The 18,732-nt window shown below is 39.4% G+C and overlaps 1 protein-coding gene across 1 annotated transcript in view; it reads left to right on the plus strand.

Annotated features, from left to right (window-relative positions):
* Ir93a (Ionotropic receptor 93a) overlaps positions 1–14,783 on the plus strand; it is a 139,132-nt gene extending 124,349 nt beyond the window's left edge. Inside the window, exons 17-20 of the mRNA XM_083143297.1 lie at positions 3,085–3,265; positions 6,134–6,212; positions 11,642–11,799; positions 14,460–14,783. Of these exons, the coding sequence (XP_082999423.1) occupies positions 3,085–3,265; positions 6,134–6,212; positions 11,642–11,799; positions 14,460–14,557 (516 nt within the window). The 3' untranslated portion in view covers positions 14,558–14,783. The remainder of the gene's footprint in view (positions 1–3,084; positions 3,266–6,133; positions 6,213–11,641; positions 11,800–14,459) is intronic.
* The last annotated feature ends 3,949 nt before the right edge of the window (positions 14,784–18,732 follow it).

Below are 18,732 nucleotides of genomic sequence, written 5' to 3' on the forward strand. Positions count from 1 at the left end.
ATAAGCTGAGCATAAGAAACAGCACAATATCACAAAGAAACACTTTTTTAAACTTATGTCATAGAAGATGTTTAACAATATTAAGAACAATAAATGCTTTCTATTTGTAATATACTAGGCTAAGTTTTGAAATTTTAAATAGTCTTTTGTGTTCGTACTACACATTTAACAACTTTTTTGTTGCTCCCAGCGCCAAGCTTAGAATTTAAAGAAAAAATGTACATTTTCATAGTGCATGGAAGTTCGACATTCAGAAAGAAAGAAAGTCTAGTGGAATACATTTGAAGACTTCCAAAGGTATAGCAGTAATGTAAAAGAGCACTCACTTATGTACGATGACAGTTGTATGGAAGCGAGAAAAAACACATGGTAGATTTCATAAGATACCTAGCAATCAGTAACTAACAAACTGCATTTTTAATATTAATGTCCTCATGATTAACGAACCTTATTTATTCTCACCACGCAATGGGTAAAATATTTGGAGCTTTATCCCACTTTCTGGAAAAATATTTCGTGTTTCTGTTACTTTTGACTTTTGTTGGCATGATATCCCGGATCACTTTTACGAGACGAGACGGGACAAAACGAGACGGGACGAGACGAGACGAGACAGAACCCTTCGAGACGGGACACGAGACGGGACAAACGAATATTTTCGAGACGAGACACGAGACGAGACAGCATTTTCACGAGACGGGACGGGACAGACCAAAGTCTCGTCTCGTCTCGTCTCGTGGGCAACACTAATCATCAAAAATACTATGGAGTGTGCAATAAGGGATGGTGTCAGTAGCAGTCATTAGCACTTCAAGAGATGTTTTAGAAGATATATAGAAAAAAACTGTAGTATTTCTATGATATTTCTAAATTTTATATTTTCATTTAACTTAATGACCCCCGACACACATAATTTACCTTCCCCCGTGAGCCCCCCCCCCCCCCCTGGAGGCCAGTTCTAGCTACGGGCCTGATGTGGGTTAAGGATCTCGGGGAGATTTATGAATGATTGTTAAGGAATAATGCTGCTCTCAAGAACATTAGTTCTTGTGCTAAATACTTCTGGCATTACTCAACTTCAGCACAAAAGTTGATCAGAAAGGACGAGAAAGGCTTTGTAAGTCATACCGACATTATAATAATTAATACCTTTTGACAATGGGAGATCATATTTCATTTATTGTTTTATGATGTATCATTTATGTGATCCACACTTTAATAAATAATAACAATACATTAATAATAACAATATTTTTAGGATTAGGCGTAATCGGTTTTTGGGTCAAAATATTATGGTCACCCTAGGTATAGTGGAACCGCTAGCAAAAAAAAAAAAAAATCACAGAACCGCGACTCCTGTGCATCGTACTCCTACGTGGAGGGGAGTGGAGTGGAGCATGCTTCCTTATGGCCAGAGTTGAACCAATGGAGGGGAAGGTGCGCGGAGACTTTTTGCCGAAGGCTCTTTTCCTCATTCTATGGCAGTGGGTTCCAAAGTGTGCGTCGCGGCGCCCTGACTGGCTTACAGGGGCGCCGCAAAATGTTGCAATATTTTCACTGAAATTACACTTATTCCAAATACTGTATGCGTTTATTTAGTACTTCTACATATAAAATGTTTCTGAATTTGGATTAGGCTATGTGTTTATTTTTTAACTTAAGGCAAGCAACCTAACCACACTAACTGAGCATTGCAAGTGTTAGGACCGGTTTAGACGAAAGCATTTTCCTTATCATTTTTCTTAACATTTATGCCATGACCAAAAAGCTACAGTGTAAAGTGAAAAATCTTATGGCATTTCAGATGTCATGGCATTTTTCAAGGATAGGATCGGTCCTATTTCTCGTAGCATAACCAATCAGAAGCGACCTCTAGGTCACGAGTGCAGATGTAAATGCAATGGCGGCCGAGTGAGATGTAAACAACGTATCACTTCATACTTTTAAAAGACGATAACTATTCAACCGAGAGGAATATCGCTTCGTATTAAATGGTTTTAGTTACCGTATCATTCTACAGAATGATGGGATCAAAACCAGTCACTCCCACAATTAATCAGTGGGTGATGTAACTTATTCATCATTCATCCTCAATGATGAGAGCACTCGTCCTTGACATGACAAGTCAAATGCTTGGCACAAGGCACAATTAAAACTAAATAGCTTAACAACTAGGAAAGACAATGGTCACTCATTGGGTTTTATGAACCTTTGAACCTGAATCATGGCTGGGTTAGGATAATTACCTGTCTATCTGAAGAGTGATGATAATTTCGAAGAATAAAATAAACTAAGTCCTCTCTAGGCTTCGTTGCAGGTTGACCAGGGCTCGCCTCACTTTCCCTCAACTCCTTTCTCTAAGCTCTTCTCTCTCCTCAATCCAAATCCAAAGTCAGTCCCTTCTCAGTCTGTCTCACCTCTATATCACCCAGGCCATGGAGACCTTCCTCCATGCCGAATCGTGATTAATAGTACCACTATTGCAAACATCTGACTCCATAAACCTGATGGAACTTCCTATATCCTGAATACATCAGGAAGTTTGCATAGCACAACACTGTGCATTATTCACATACCACAGAGGTTGAGACAACTGAAGTAAACAAGTGAACGCCCTGGTCAACATGAAGCATCCAGAGAGAGTTTAAATAAAATATAATCTTATAGATTAATACGGTACCAAAAAATGGCGCTGCTTAAATACATACTTTACAGCGTTTACTGTACACGCATGGAAGAATATCTCAGTTTTTTTTCAATTGTAAACACCGTGTACTCACCATAGATGGCGTAACTCGACGTGCTTTTCGTGCTTTATGTAATTATACATTGTAATCGCAAAAGCTAATCGAAATGTTCCATGAAATGCTTCCATGTAAAGTCCTAACCGCTATAAGATTTTTGGAAGCATTTACATAGCATTTATGCTAGCAAAAATGTTAATGGAAATGCTTTCGTCTAAAGCAAGCCTTAGATAGGCCTACATTCTGACTTGGGCGCCGCGGAAAAATCTTGAAACACTAAGGGCGTCGTGAAACGAAACAGTTTGTGAATCCCTGCTCTATGGCATTTCTTTCCCCTCAGACTTCAAGGGAGCCGAAGTACCAGAAGCTGCTGGCAGGAGCGGAGTTCCATGATAAAGAGGACAACGAGATGGTGGCGAGGGTCAGCAGAGGGGAGCACGCCTTCCTCGAGTGGAAGACCAACCTCCTCTTCCTCATGAGGACTCAGTTCCTCAACACCAGCAGGTGCTCCTTCGCTGTAGGTAAGCGTCGCAAGACATTTTTGCAGGGAGGTCAGGTCGTTGATACAATGTGAATGGTAGAAGTAACAAAATTACGACGGTTGGTGCAAAATTCATGGCAACTTTTTTTTTTTTGCGAGAATGCAGGACCGATGCAAAAATTCGAATGGAAGAGCACATGACACATGAAGATTTTTATTTTTATGTCACCATGACAGGTAACGGATGTAGTGGTTCTTATTTTTTGTAGTAGTTTACCTTCCCTTGGTCATATCGCAACCATCAAGAGAATGGATGCGTATAGTGAGGGGAATGATGAGGTATAATGAGTGAAGTTAGAGAAGAGGCTCGTTTAATGCTCTCTTTACTCTGTTCATTAACCTGTCGCCTTCATCGATTGCCTCCAAGTTATACCAGGAATGCGCTGCATTTCATATTGCCTCAATACTGAAGTTATACGGGAGGTTACGAAAGTAGCCTCGCCGATAGAGGACTGGAGGAGTAACGACCTCTAGTCCGGCAGGAGCATAAATGCGAAGTCCGGAAGGACATCGCTCTCATTCGCTCACAGTTTTACTCACAAGGGAGGTTATCTAAGTGTCCCCCTCCGATTTCCATGAAACTTGGTAGGTGTATAGAAGGGCCAAAGGAAGAAATACGTGTTTTTATGTTTCAGCTAAGCAGTTTTAGGGGGAACCCCCCCCCCTCCTAAATGTCAAGATCAGGACAAATTGCAGTGGGGATCTGTCCCCGAAACCATATAAATATGACATAGGAAGAACACGCACATATAATTGGAACACACATAGCACAGAGCTGTGTTTGCCAGTGATATACACTCCATGTCTCAAGTGTCCCACCCAGTACTATTAGCACAGAACTTCAACCGCCATCGTCCTTCACGATAGCACTTGCGTTTGGTACCGACAATCCTACAGTTCTGTGCTGTGTGTGTTCCAATTATATGTGCGTGTTCTTCCTATGCCATATTTACGTGGTTTTGGGGTCAGATCCCTACTTCAATTTGTCCTCATCTTGACATTTGAGGGGGGGGGGCGGGTTTGCCACCTAAAACAGTTTTTTTAGCCGAAACAAAAAAAAACACGTATTTCTTCTTTTGGGCCCCTCTATACACCTGCCAAGTTTCATGGAAATCGGAGGGGGACATAGGGGTTAGATCCCTTGTCAGATACTTCTTCGATACACTTGGCGCGGGATAACGGAGGACAAGTTGGTCAGAGTCGAAGCACGGACTCTTGACACGTTATGGACACAGCATACATCTTTATCTAGGACAGTACTCTATAGGAACTTCGGGCAGGTATGATAAGTGTGGAGAGAGCATTCTCACTCAGTTATATCCTTCACGACCGGGACGGGCCCTTTTGCACTTGTTATGAACCGGAAACCTCTCGCTTTATAATTTGATACATCCCGGTGACTCTTGATCCTCGATCTTCATTTGAGTGCCAAAATAATCATTTAAAAAAGTACCGTCCTACATGCGTATGTTAGTCATAAGGTAAGATTTTCCTACCCGATCCACCAGGTCAGTAAATATCCAGCACAATCGTTTTCCATTTTTTAAAAATATTTCATACCAACGGTACCTGCATGATTTTTTCTCAAGGGGGGGGGGGGGGCAAATAAGATTTCAAAACTTGTACTTCAGTCATAGAAGCTTATATTTTAGCATTTATTATTATTATTACACAAATCATAAAATCAAAATTCATTTGGAAATAATTTGACTTTGTTGAAAAGTTTGAACTTTAGTCCACTATTTAAATAGAAACTGGATTCCCCTTGCTTCCTTTTCATAAACATCTATCACTGTCAAAGACAGTCGAGAAATTCCAAAGGATTCTATTTAAATGTGATTGAATTCTTGGTACTTTATACACTGTAATTACCTGCATCTTTCTGATATTAACAGTTGTTATTCTGGAAGTGCAAAAGTAACCACATTAGGGGGAAATAGTAGTAGAATTCGAGATTATCAGCGCTTCAGAAATTTAAAAAAATCTCCTCCCACATAATTTCCCAACCTGGTCAGGAAATGGCTATTTTTTTCAGCCACGAACGCCGGGAATATAAAACAATCCCTTTCCAATCCTGTCCCGACGAAAAATTTCCTGTCCTGCACGCAGTTACATCAGTCTACGTGATTCTAATGTATCTGACAAGACAAAAATGTTCTATCGTTATTTTGTTGGACATTTGACAGTTCATTGCTGTAAAGTACAGCTTGTAAACCACGTAGAACAATTTTATTTCTAATAAAATATCTGTACAATTTCACCATTTGAATTACATGAGGGGGCAAGTGCCCGTCTGGCTCCCCCTTCCGGGCGCCCTTGTTTCATACAGTTAGTGAAATGCACAACTATTCTATTTCGTTACTAACTTTTGCACACGTCGTTCAAGAAACGTTCCAAAAATTATGGGGAAATTCTGCTCATATTGTGTGACCTCTCTCATAAAATTCTAATTGGAATTTTGAAAACTGTGCAACCGCTTATTCTTTGATTTAAATTGTAAAATATGAGAAAATAACATGGTGTCTGTATTTTACACTCAATTTTTCGATCTAAAGCATTTTTTACTTTGGCTAATTCTAATTCTAATTCTTTATTTCAGTTATTAACAATAAAAATAATAGACTTTCTGTTCTTTTGTAACTTGAAATGAACCATGCCAATTTCCAGGTAGGGTTTATGGACTGATTGGACACCCCTACTCCCTTCTTTTGCAAAAGTGTTATATTTTGACTTTATGCACTCCTTCAGTTTGTACACATTCTTTTGAATCATCTGGTATAATTTACAGCGCGTCCAGTGTTTACGTATATATTTCTTTCAATTGATATGTTATTTATTTTAATTTTAGGTTTGGAAGAAATCTTGAGTGAAAAAATAGCACTGGCTGTTGCACCAAATAGTCCATACTTGCCAATGATTAATATGGAGTAAGTACCTGAATATTAATGAAAGTAATTTGTGTGTTGTGGAATTTTGAAATAGGATTTAAAAACAAAGCTGTACAATTGTCTCGTCGGTAGTATTTGCTTCTTTCTACAGCATTTTTGTCCAAGGTGCAATTCGAACGAAATTGTTCGATTGTTTACTACTTCTTAGCGAAAGTGAAAACTTTTCTAATTAATTCTAAAAAACATTCAAATGAGTGCATCACAATTTTAGGTATAAATTACACACTAGGCCTACTAGTAAATCCGTTGAGGGTACGAAATACCGTAACTGTTGACGATATAATGAATTCGCCAAATGCAAGCATTATCTCGAATGCTTACATTGTATGAAATAAAATAAACGGATACAGATAACTGGATACATGTGATGAATATAGTATAATACTTATTAAGAGCTATTCTTGACAGTTTGCGCCGTTGCTGCTGACGCCAACTTAACAGATGAAGCTCCGACCACTTTTCAATCATTTCTTACGAAAATCACGCTTGGAATCACCTATCCGGAAATCGAACCTGGATCTCTCGTTTACCAGTCAGAGTCACTATTTCAACACTGTTCTCCTTTTGATCAGAGATTAGAATTTTCTAACACTCCTGTGCATAGCCGTCGGCTTTGGGGGCGGGGAGACACTTTCTGCCCCCCCCAAATTCATGTAGAAGGACACATTTTATGTATATTTACATTTGTTTATGCCAATCTCTCAAAAGCTCAGAGTAATGGTTCCGAATGTTTAATGGTTTCTCGCAAGTTTTACGGAAGTACAGTGCGTCCATTTCGATCTTCAGCCGAGAGATCGGGAGAAGCGTGGCGGGCGTCGCTGACGGAGATGCCGACATTTGCGGCCTGTAATGCCCGCTTATTTTTATGGACATACGTGGACATTTATATAAATATTGCAAAAGACCAGTGGCGTAGCGTTATAGTACGCCCGTACGCCCGGCGTTCCCAGATTTAAAATTTCAAAAATGCTAAAATGCTGTGATTATAAAGTAAAACGTGACTAATTTCAAATAAGTTTGACCTTCATGGCATTATAATGGCTATTTTTCGCGATCCGCTTGCAACGCTCCACTCTCAACACTCGTTCTAGCATCTCTTTTCAATGCCTTTCCCGGCCGGACGCCGAGCAGGTTCGGCGTACAGGACTCCTATATTCCTTGCTGCCTTTATGGAGGGAAAGCTTCCATTTCTACAGAACGCGCGTAAATGGGCTCTCTTACGCCGGCGTACGAGAGGTCTACCGTGATTGGTTCATGTGACCCTTCCTGCCTTCTGAAGCAGACCACAGCGGCAGAATTCCTACCCGGTTCTTCGCTCTTCGCGCTCATGCAACCCGTGCTATGTGATGCTACAATACGCAATATTGACTGACGTAACTTTACCAATCTCAAATATACTGCTTCTTAATGGCCACTGCATTGTATAATTTATCGCACGAACAGCGATGTGTATTAGAAACTAGAAGATCAACACAGTTTTTGTCAAATAAGTTGGTGAAGTCCTCGTGATAGAAATTCAGCCTGTGGCTGCTCTACCACTTAACCCGCAAAAATATTATTTTCTTATTGTATTTTTTCGTTATTATCTAACTACTTAACATTGTGTGAATGGAAATGTTTAGCATTCATTTGAAAACTCTTAACATCGAATGGTCTCTGGAGAAAATTATTTTAAAATGTTTATCAGCATTCTCAAGATGTAATAAACAGTGGTCTGAATTACTAATCGGCACTGTTACGTCAGTAGAGTGTACGATATTTGGATCATCCACTCTGCTTTTCACAGTGCGCCAAGACGACAGAGGTCCCTGGTTCGAATCCCGGCGTGAGCACGGGTGTTCTTTGTCAGTGTCCCTTCATCAATATCATCACTCATATTCATATTCGCAATTAACCAAAAGTGGTAGAAAAGCGAAGTAAAATAAACCAAATCAATCAGTGGTTGGATCGCCCACAACAATGACGTCTACTGTTGTGCAGAGGCGATTGTGATTCAGGTAGGTTTTTAATGACTTGCGTCATGCAGAAAGATATAAAAAAAGGTATAGAACACCAGAGTTCAAAACATCTGTGGCATAGTGAGGCATCTAATTTTCTAGCTAAAACATGCAATGATGATGTTTTATTGAAAACCCAGCTTACTTCAGGCAAATAATACCTGTGGCGACTAATACCATAAGTAAATTATTAAGCAAGAAAGGGCCGACTCTTCCTTCGGACTTGGCGTTCCCACCCGAAATGTCCATGCTACGCCACTGCAAAAGACGAGTACTAACCTGTGTTATAACACGCAAAAGTTCTTCTGTAATTCATCCAAATTCTGCCCTTATATACACAAATAAATACGGTCTAGAAACAATGTTAAGAGCCACAGATAATAAAACATTTTAATCATAGTTTTATCCAGTAACGTCCTCCTTAACTTTATACCCTTGAAAGAGTTTTTGTCGATGGGGATCGTTTGGAGGTTTCGAGTGCAACACTGTATCAAGATTACGCTGCAGACGAAACCGTTAAAAGTCAATGGTTTCCGTGAGCTTCGTTGCAATCCGAAATCTCCGAGCTCGAGTTATTTGTTCCTTCGCGATTAGATGAAGACAGAGCTGTGAATATAGTGGCGAGCAGATGTAAACCAAGAGCGTGTTAATTTCGTACTGTGCGCAAGAGTGTAATTCTTGGTTACTTGCCGCTACTTGTTTGTGTTATTGCAGTGTGTGTGTTGTGTCAGTGAGACAATTGGAATGCCAGCCGCAAGGTTCACGTTAGAACAAAGAACTTTTATGTATGACACTTACGTGAAAACAGACTTGTGTCGAAACGTGTGTAGGCAATTTGTGCAGAAATTCCCAGGCGTTTCACCTCCACATAGAGATACGGTTAGACATCTTGTCCTTAAATTACGAGAAACTGGATCGTTAAATTTTAAAACACCTAAGCAAAAGCGACGGATTCTAACCGAAGCTAAACTCGATGATATTGGTGCAGCGTTAGAACGTTCTCCAGACAAACCTCTACGCCGTGCTTCACAGGAGATGGGCGTGTCAAAATCATCAGCACATACAGCCACTAAGCTACTAAAATTAAAACCGTACTCTTATAACACAGTTTAGTGCTCGTTTTGCAATATTTATATAAATGTCTGCATATGTCCATAAAAATAAGCGGGCATTACAGGCCACAAATGTCGGCATCTCCGTCAGCGCCGCCCGCCACTCTTCTCCCGATCTCTCGGCTGAAGATCGAAATGAACGCACGGTATTAAGAAGTGCTTTAGAATACTGGAAACGATTGTGGAAGTAAGTTCGAAGCCTGGAGCAACTAATTACCAAAGCTTCACTAAATATTATTAGCCGGAGAAATTATGGTTTGAAAAGTAGCTTACGCGAGCATCCGAGCTTTGCAAAGAGCAGACTTCGACTCGGATGGATTTTCATGCGAGGTTCGAAGGGGATTTCGTGCTCGAATCGAGAACACATATGTACACTCATGCTCATAAATTAAGGATAATAGAAGTTTTGGTGCCCCACGATACAGCACTGAAACAAACTAGTTGTGGGAGCACAGACAGATGTTGAACACACAAGAAAGACATCCACATACCCTGTTTAACCCTGTTTATTGCAGAAAACGTGAGAAAAACCAAAGAGCGCACATATGATACAAAGCAAGGGAGGTTGTAAATTGTTGTTCCACAGTTTTTTGAGCATGTGCACAGGTTTCAGTATGGAATGCGATGCCCATGCACATTGACACATGCAGTACAACGGCTTGGCATACTATGGAGGAGGTTGTCGAGCAGCTGCTGGGTTTTGGCCTCCCATTCTTGCACCATTGCCTGTCGGAGCTCCTGAAGAGTCCGAGGAGGTGGAAGACGTGCTGCGATACGTCGGCTTAGAGCATCCCAAGCATGTTTGATTGGGTTGAGGTCGGGGGAATAGGCAGGCCACTCCATTCGTATGATGTCTTCTGTTTGAAGGTACTCCTCCACAATAGCAGCTCTGTGTGGCCTGGCATTGTCATCCATCAGGAGGAACGTAGAACCGACTGCACCTCTGAAAAGACGAACGTAATCTTGCAGAATAACATCCCGGTACACCTGGCCTGTTACAGTACCTCTGTCGAAGATATGCAAGGGTGTACGTGAACCAAGGATAATGCCACCCCACACCATGACACCACCACCTCCATACTGGTCCCTTTCGACGATGTTACCGGGTCGGTATCTGGTTCCTGGTTCACGCCAGATGGTTACACGACGAGAATCAGTGTGGAGACTATACCTGGACTCGTCAGTGAAGAGTACCTGAGACCATTCTTCCATTGCCCATGTCCTGTGTTCTCTACACCATGTTACGGGCTACTCTGTGACCATGTGACAGTGGAATGCAAATTGCAGACCTCCGGGCGAATAAACCGTGCCTGTTGAGTCGTCTGTACACAGTGTGTCGGGAAACAACTGTTCCAGTGGCAGCTGCAAGGTCTCGAGCAAGGCCTCCGGCAGTACTCCGTCTGTGTCTCCGGGCACTTACGGTCAGATACCTGTCTTCTCGTGGTGTTGTACATTGTGGACGTCCACTGCTGTAGCGCCGAGACACGTTTCCAGTCTGTTGGAATCGTTGCCATAATCGTGAGATGACACTTTGTGGCATATGGAGCACCTGTGACACGACCTGCTGTGTTTGGCCCGCCTCTAGCCGCCCAAGTATCCTTCCCCTCATTACATCATCAATATGTGTTCGTTGAGCCATTTCACACACGCACTCACCATTAGCACAACCGAACACAACCTCACACTTCCTATAGGCACTGTACTCTGGTCAGCAGTTTCGCTCCTGTGAGTCATTGGTCTGCTTACAGCGCCACCACACACTGGATCAACGTCATAGTCAACACAGGTTCTTTGGTACAGTACCCGGACATCATTTCAAGCTGCAACGTGCACACCAAATATTTCTTTGTACAAGATTAAGCATTATCCTTAATTTATGAGCATGAGTGTATCATATGGTCAGTTGTTGGAAACATTTTACGATTTTAGAGTCATTATTGTAATGTTAAGAGCCCTAAACCTCAGCTGAAGGAGTATACGGAAGGGAAGAAAATCGTTCTCCAGTAAACGCGCAGTAAGTAATCGCTAAGTTTGTGTTAGCAGACAAATAGAAATCGAACCATGTAAAAAGTTCCTGTTTACCGTGATTATTTCAGAATTAACAATCGCAACTTGAGCCGAGAAATCTTATATCCCGAATAAGTCAAGCAAACAAGATAGAATACGATGTGTGCTCAACGCAAAATCTTTGTTATCTACCATTTATAACTGCTCAAAAGACAGACATTATTTTCCATTCAACTTGACATTACTTTGTTTTGTTTTTTTGCATACATTCTTTGCAGATTTTTTCTTTCAGGATCAAACGAATGCATCAAGTTGGCTTGATCAATAAGTGGACAGGGGACTATTGGCCTAAGAAGGATCGTTGTTCGAACCTCGGTAAAGCCGGTGGAGTGAAGAACCACACTGTGAATTTGAACGACATGCAAGGGTCCTTCTTTGTTCTATTCATGGGTGAGTAGACCTTTGACTTTATCCATCTCTCCAGAACTTTGGCCTTCCTAAGAGAGTTGATGCAAGTAAATAAAAAAACAACTCATGAGTGACGTCGCCACCAGGGGGCGAAATATAACTGACCTACTTCGAAATAGACTCAGCCCACTCAAATAACCTCCGTGACAAATTCTCAGTCAACGTAAATAAGTATTTTAACGCATTGGATATGTGTTTGTAGTAAAAATTACAACATATTTACCAGCCGCTGCTAAAAAAATGAAGTTCACTTGATTAAAATAGTCCACTTTTGAGCCACATCCCCTCAAATAAATTCTTGTATGAATGCTACTACCCTACTACCCACAAGAAAAAACATTTTAAAAACTTAAAAATGTAAAATGAACTTACTGAATTTTTGTCCTCTTCAAACTAATGAGACAATATTCTTTGCACTTAATTCGGTGTTCTCAACCTATTGGAATGGGAAAACAAGTTAAATAGTTGATGAAAGTATTGTTTTCATGTAGGCCGTCATCCCTGTAAATATTGGCAGTTTTAGCCAAAAGTTCTAAGTAAACGCTATTGAATTACTACATGATTGTCCTATTAAACGCAAAATCATCTTCCCCACTGAAAACCCAAGTGTCAAACAGATCTTCAGCCCAAATCAGGTTAGCCACACACCCTCTCCCTCTAACCACAAGACGAATGTAACGAACCAAGGTAACGAACATGAACAGCATATCAGCAAACAAAAGATATGCGTACATTGCTAGCAGTGGTGCCAGATCTTGAAGTGCTTGGCCAAGAAAGCAAAACAACCAATTACGGGAAGAAATAAATAAGGTAAATTTGTATAGAAAATAACAGAAATTAAAACTGAGTGGTCTGTTCAAATCTATGACAATCGCAACTGTGGACAATTGACCATGGCTGAATTGACGACATTGGCGATCATTTGACGGACAATATATTTTAAAGAGCTACAGGCAACACTTAAATCGTATCTTATTCCCTTGGTTTGGCAGAGCTTTCATTTAAAAAACAGCATATAAATGGAAACTGGTAAAATACATTTGGCTATAAAACGAAATATAAACAAATCCCATCTTAAAATTCTTGAATCACCAATACTACATATATCTATATTTATTAATTATTCTTTGCGGAACCACCAGGCTCGTAGTCAAGTGGGAGCTAGGGGCACAGCACTACAAAATTTCGAAGCTAATTTGAAATCTAGGGAAAATGGAGAATAAATTAATTTTGATAATTATATAAACACAGGAGTTAATTAGTTTTTTTAAAGCTCATAATTTGTATTTTACAACAATGTACTTAGTTTAGACTTTAATCCAAAGTACTGTTTATAACGAAGGAAAAAAAGTACACTGCGTAAGGTAGACTCAATATGGCCTACATAAGAATATATTGTGAAGGACATACACAAATGTGACATTTGTTACCCTTATGTTCATGTAGAGTGTGTGGGAGTCACTAAGTCACTTTTCATTTGTCCAGACTGTTATGTGTAATCCACGATCTTCTGGTGACAAATAATGACACGTCACTTCCTTGTTTATTAGTTTGTAAACGATGTTATTTCTTTGTGTAATCTCATTGTGTCTTTACGTAAATAAAACGTAAGTGTATCACACAATGCTTTCTTTACAATTTCTGTTGCATTTTTTGTGAAAGAACAAAATATATTACTAGGATATATTGGGTACATATGTACCCAATATAGCCCAAACGTTACCTTTTTTAAATAAAATCTTCACTGCACCCATGTTATTATTTAGAACAGACTCCAATTTTCAGTAAACGTCCAGAAATGTCTTGAATCTTGTGATTAGTTTTACCTTTCTGACGTTGTACGTACACCATTAGAAACAATCTCAAATCTTAGGTAGGCCATATTTGGTTCAGGTACCTTACGTTTAATGAGAGGCGTCTCGTGAACGCATGTGGTGTATGCTGCGCATGCGTCAATTGTGGGAAAAAGGACAGCTTGCTCTGAAGTGAAAGAAAGTAATAATTCTTTTCCCACAATTGATGCATGAGTTGAGCGCTCTCGTGTAAAATAAATACTTCTCCTATATGAAGAAATTAGAATGTAGAAATGCTCATGAATGTCGTCGAAGAGCAAGCTGTCCTTTTTCCCACAATTGACGCATGCGCAGCATGCACCGCATGTGTGCACGAGACGCCTCTGCGTTTAATGAATGTAAGGATATCTGAAGGGTATTATCATTATTAGTTTCCCTGACTTCACTATTTCATGTACCCATTTTTGTAATATACAAAAATGAACACTTTTACTTCCTTGTTTTTTTTAGAGGAAGCCGGATTGACATAAACAATATTTCATGTATGTAAATACGTGAATTTTGGGGGGCAGAGGGTGTCTTGCCCCCGTGAAGTCGGTGCCTATTCCACCCCTACATTTTCACTTCAAGCGGGCTACGTGCATGAGAACCAACAAACCATTTTTTGCTATGAACGAAATCTGCATCTGAAAGTTGCACTTCGGTTCATCCCTTTGCACAATGACGTAAGATCTTTCACTTTTAAATGGTTTGAGTGCAGTAAGATTATAAATGAAAATAATAAATATAGAATTTGTGCTATTTTTATATACAATCACGCAAATGTACTGTTCGTTTTTCTTTCTACAGGTTTCTTTATTGCCGTTCTGTTCGTCATATTTGAGTGTGTGCAGTACAGAAGGAACGCAGCCAAGGAAAAACTTGTTATCAAACCATTTATTGTGTAGGGCAGATAGGAAAGATTCAACAGCAACTACCTCCGGATCGATTTGAAAAAAATACTGGACGTATTGACTTTTAATAATGTTCAAAGTAGTTCTGAATGTGATTAATAGCAACGAATTGCAAATTAGTGGAACGAATATTTGACAAGGATTAATTATTGCTTCCCTTTCAAAACAATTAATATAGTATAGAGTTGCTTTGAAGCCTTCAAATGAATAGCGAAAGGCTGTTTTTAGTAGTGACTACATAACTCCAGAGTAGGGTGTATCGAAAAAAACTTTTTTCGAAATGTTAAGGTGGCTAGTGCGGAAAAGTGGCCATTTGTCAAAAACACGTCAGATTTTTTGGAGGTCGTTTAGGTGAAGTTTTGATAGTGATTTGGTTATGCAACACGCACAACAATTTCACAGAAATGTCATTATTTGGCTATTTCATGTGTTTTTTTCTGCATTATGGTCGTTTATTGTTTTGTTTATGGCAATTATGTTACATTCGTGCCTTAGGGGTGGTTTTCTATGCTGTTTACGTATGCTTTTGGTCAAAAATTGTCAATTTGAGGCTAAAAACTCCATATTTTTCTATTGATGGTTTCCAATTGGTTTCGCCTGTGTTTTATTCGAAGGTTTTCCGATATAAAAGACTAAATAAAATATTTTGGCTTTCTAATTGCTAACAGTTCCTCAATTACTGTCCAGCGCTTCGCTTATTTTCATAGCTTATTATGCTTTGAAAATAACCCAGAGCTCACCACGAGGAGGTGGCTGGACTGCGAGCTCCACCCACCCAAATGATGTTGGCAAACATAATTTTACTAAGGGGCAGGCTAAGATTTTCTTCTAGTTTTCTCCTTGAACTTTATAGTCACTTTTTGTTCGAAATGTCGGCATATGTTCTCTAGATTCGAATTTCGCTTTGATGTAGCCATCACGTGCGCTGGCGCCGAAAACGGAAGAAGCAGCCTCTTTGATAATTTTCACAAGTCGCTCCACTCCTTGTGTGTGGCAGGGGGAGTCTTGAATTTTCGCTATATTTTTGTTTTTATTGTAGTCATCTACTTCTTCATTTGTAATATTATTGGCCAACGTAGGCTCGTGGAGGGAGCATGAAGTCCAATCAACCATGTCATAGTATTGGTCTGCATTAAAATTGATGGTTGGTAAAACAAAAGTGCGAATTCTTTTGCCTTTTTTTCAATCCTCTTGCTTTCTTAATTCTTTGCCAACCAAGACTTCTTATTTCTGGGTTTTGGTCGGTTATTAAAGCCAGCAGGAGATTTTCAGGATGGGCGAAGAATGCGTTTTGTTGAATGACCCTATTAATCAGATCTCTCAAGTGGTGTGGGAGAAATCGGGACAAGTGGATCAAATTCCAGAGGTGTCAGGCTCCGTCAGTTATCGATGGTTCCTTCTTTATCCCAAACCACACCGGTGCGTACACCTTCATTATGTAGTATGTGGAATTTGATCTACTTGTCCCGATTTCTCCCACACCACTTGAGAGATCTGATTAATAGGGTCATTCAACAAAACGCATTTTTGGCCCATCCTGAAAATCTCCTGCTGGCTTTAATAACCGACAAAATCCCAGAAATAAGAAGTTTTGGTTGGCAAAGAATTAAGAAAGCAAGAGGATTGAAAAAAAGGCAAAAGAATTCGCACTTTTGTTTTACCAACCATCAGTTTTAATGCAGACCAATACTATGACATGGTTGATTGGGCTTAATGCTCCCTCCACGAGCCTACGTTGGCCAATAATATTACAAATGAAGAAGTAGATGACTACAATAAAAACAAAAATATAGCGAAAATTCAAGACTCCCCCTGCCACACACAAGGAGTAGAGCGACTTGTGAAAATTATCAAAGAGGCTGCTTCTTCCGTTTTCGGCGCCAGCGCACGTGATGGCTACATCAAAGCGAAATTCGAATCTAGAGAACATATGCCGATATTTCGAACAAAAAGTGACTATAAAGTTCAAGGAGAAAACTAGAAGAAAATCTTGGCCTGCCCCTTAGTAAAATTATGTTTGCCAACATCATTTGGGTGGGTGGAGCTCGCAGTCCAGCCACCTCCTCGTGGTGAGCTCTGGGTTATTTTCAAAGCATAATAAGCTATGAAAATAAGCGAAGCGCTGGACAGTAATTGAGGAACTGTTAGCAATTAGAAAGCCAAAATATTTTATTTAGTCTTTTATATCGGAAAACCTTCGAATAAAACACAGGCGAAACCAATTGGAAACCATCAATAGAAAAATATGGAGTTTTTAGCCTCAAATTGACAATTTTTGACCAAAAGCATACGTAAACAGCATAGAAAACCACCCCTAAGGCACGAATGTAACATAATTGCCATAAACAAAACAATAAACGACCATAATGCAGAAAAAAACACATGAAATAGCCAAATAATGACATTTCTGTGAAATTGTTGTGCGTGTTGCTTAACCAAATTACTATCAAAACTTCAAGGTCGATGCGCGCCACCTAAACGACCTCCAAAAAATCTGAAAAAAAAATCACAAATGGCCACTTTTCCGCACTAGCCACCTTAACATTTCGAAAAAAAGTTTTTTTCGATACACCCTACTCCAGAGCCCCGTCCAGCCTCTGTAAGAAAGGCCTATGGAATTTATGGTTGACGTCAACATTTTCTCGTTTACCTAATTGTAAAGATGCTTGGCGTTATCTAATGTTCTGTTAGTAGCATTGTGCTGGCTTGCTTTGGTTTATTCTACTTCGCATTTCTGCCACTTTTGGCTAATCGCGAAGATGAGGATTAGAGATGATATGATGAATGGACACTCATAAAGATTGCCCAAGCCGGGTTTCGAACCCGCTTCCCCTTCCAGGAAAAAAATCCTAGCTGTTATCAGTTCAAGGGAAACTCCGAAATCAATTACCCAAAATCAAATTGTCGAATTAAAGCCACGTTGTCGAGATAGAATAAATAAAATAATATAATTATGAAGCAGAATTCGTATCAGTAACGATAAGTATGAGTTTAGTACAACATAATTTGATATCGGAAATTAGCAGCATACATACAACGCAATTTGTTGGGGGAATTGTTTATAATGCATTTTTATGTATCTAAGTTCAGGGGTTTTGAGATGTTTAAGGATTGAATTTCGGAAAATACTTTCTTAGTAAGTACTTAACTTACATCATAAGAGAAAGCTCATATTCCGCGATCGAAAGTTTAGTGATTCTTGCTTTATACCATAGCCTGAAATACGACACATAAAAATATTCTAAATATGGATTAATAATAACAGTTATAAAAGAACATTTCGTCTTCATGTTATGATTGATTGATTTTTTGGTATATTTTACTCCTTTTTCTGCTACTTTTGACTAATCGCTAAGATGAGGATGTGTGATTATATAATGAAAGCAGTGGCAGCGATTAGGGGGTGGAGGATAGTTCCCCCCACTTTTCCCCCCGTACTATGCTAAACCTTATCTACCAAGGGAAAGATTATTTTGTTTTCAGGTTCTTAAGATTTGAGTTATTTGGTGTAATTAATAATAATAATAGTAAATACAATTTGTTAGAAATCGGTTTTACACGTATGTTCAGATAAGATATTCGGGTTTAAAATTGTATTAAAACCACTGTACTGTAGTATCAGGGTTTTCCTTATTCACAATATTAAATTATATATTGATTTGTTGCTTAAGTCCACTTTATGCACATAAAGGATGGACATACAGTTTAAAGTAGGATCCGAACCTCTACCGGGTATCAAACCCGAGACTCCTTGATTACAAAGCGACTACGCCACCATTGATATGGAAATTTAACGGGAAAATTTAAGGAAGAGGATACTATGAAATAAAAGACCGAACACCGATTTAGAATCTAAAAAATATACACCTACTAAGAATTCATTTGCCTGTTTATCCAAGTATCCTTTGTGATGATATATACGTAAATTTAGATTGGAGTGTTACTTGCAAATATAAAATAGGTGTCTATATTCTTCACTCTAGGCAGCATTTGCGCTATTGATGAGCACACTGATACCCCATGATGTGGGCTGTTTTGTTTTGAGTTCGGTTAGCGAAAGTGCTGTCTAGAATGCGAGCGTGTAAATACATTAAATATAATATATGTTGGTTAAATTTAGTAATTTATTTGTTAATTGAAAGCATTTGCAATGTAATGCATGACGTGTA

The sequence above is a fragment of the Lepisma saccharinum genome, chromosome 21, assembly GCF_977018435.1.
Source record: "Lepisma saccharinum chromosome 21, izLepSacc3.1, whole genome shotgun sequence".
Lineage (NCBI taxonomy): Eukaryota > Metazoa > Arthropoda > Insecta > Zygentoma > Lepismatidae > Lepisma > Lepisma saccharinum.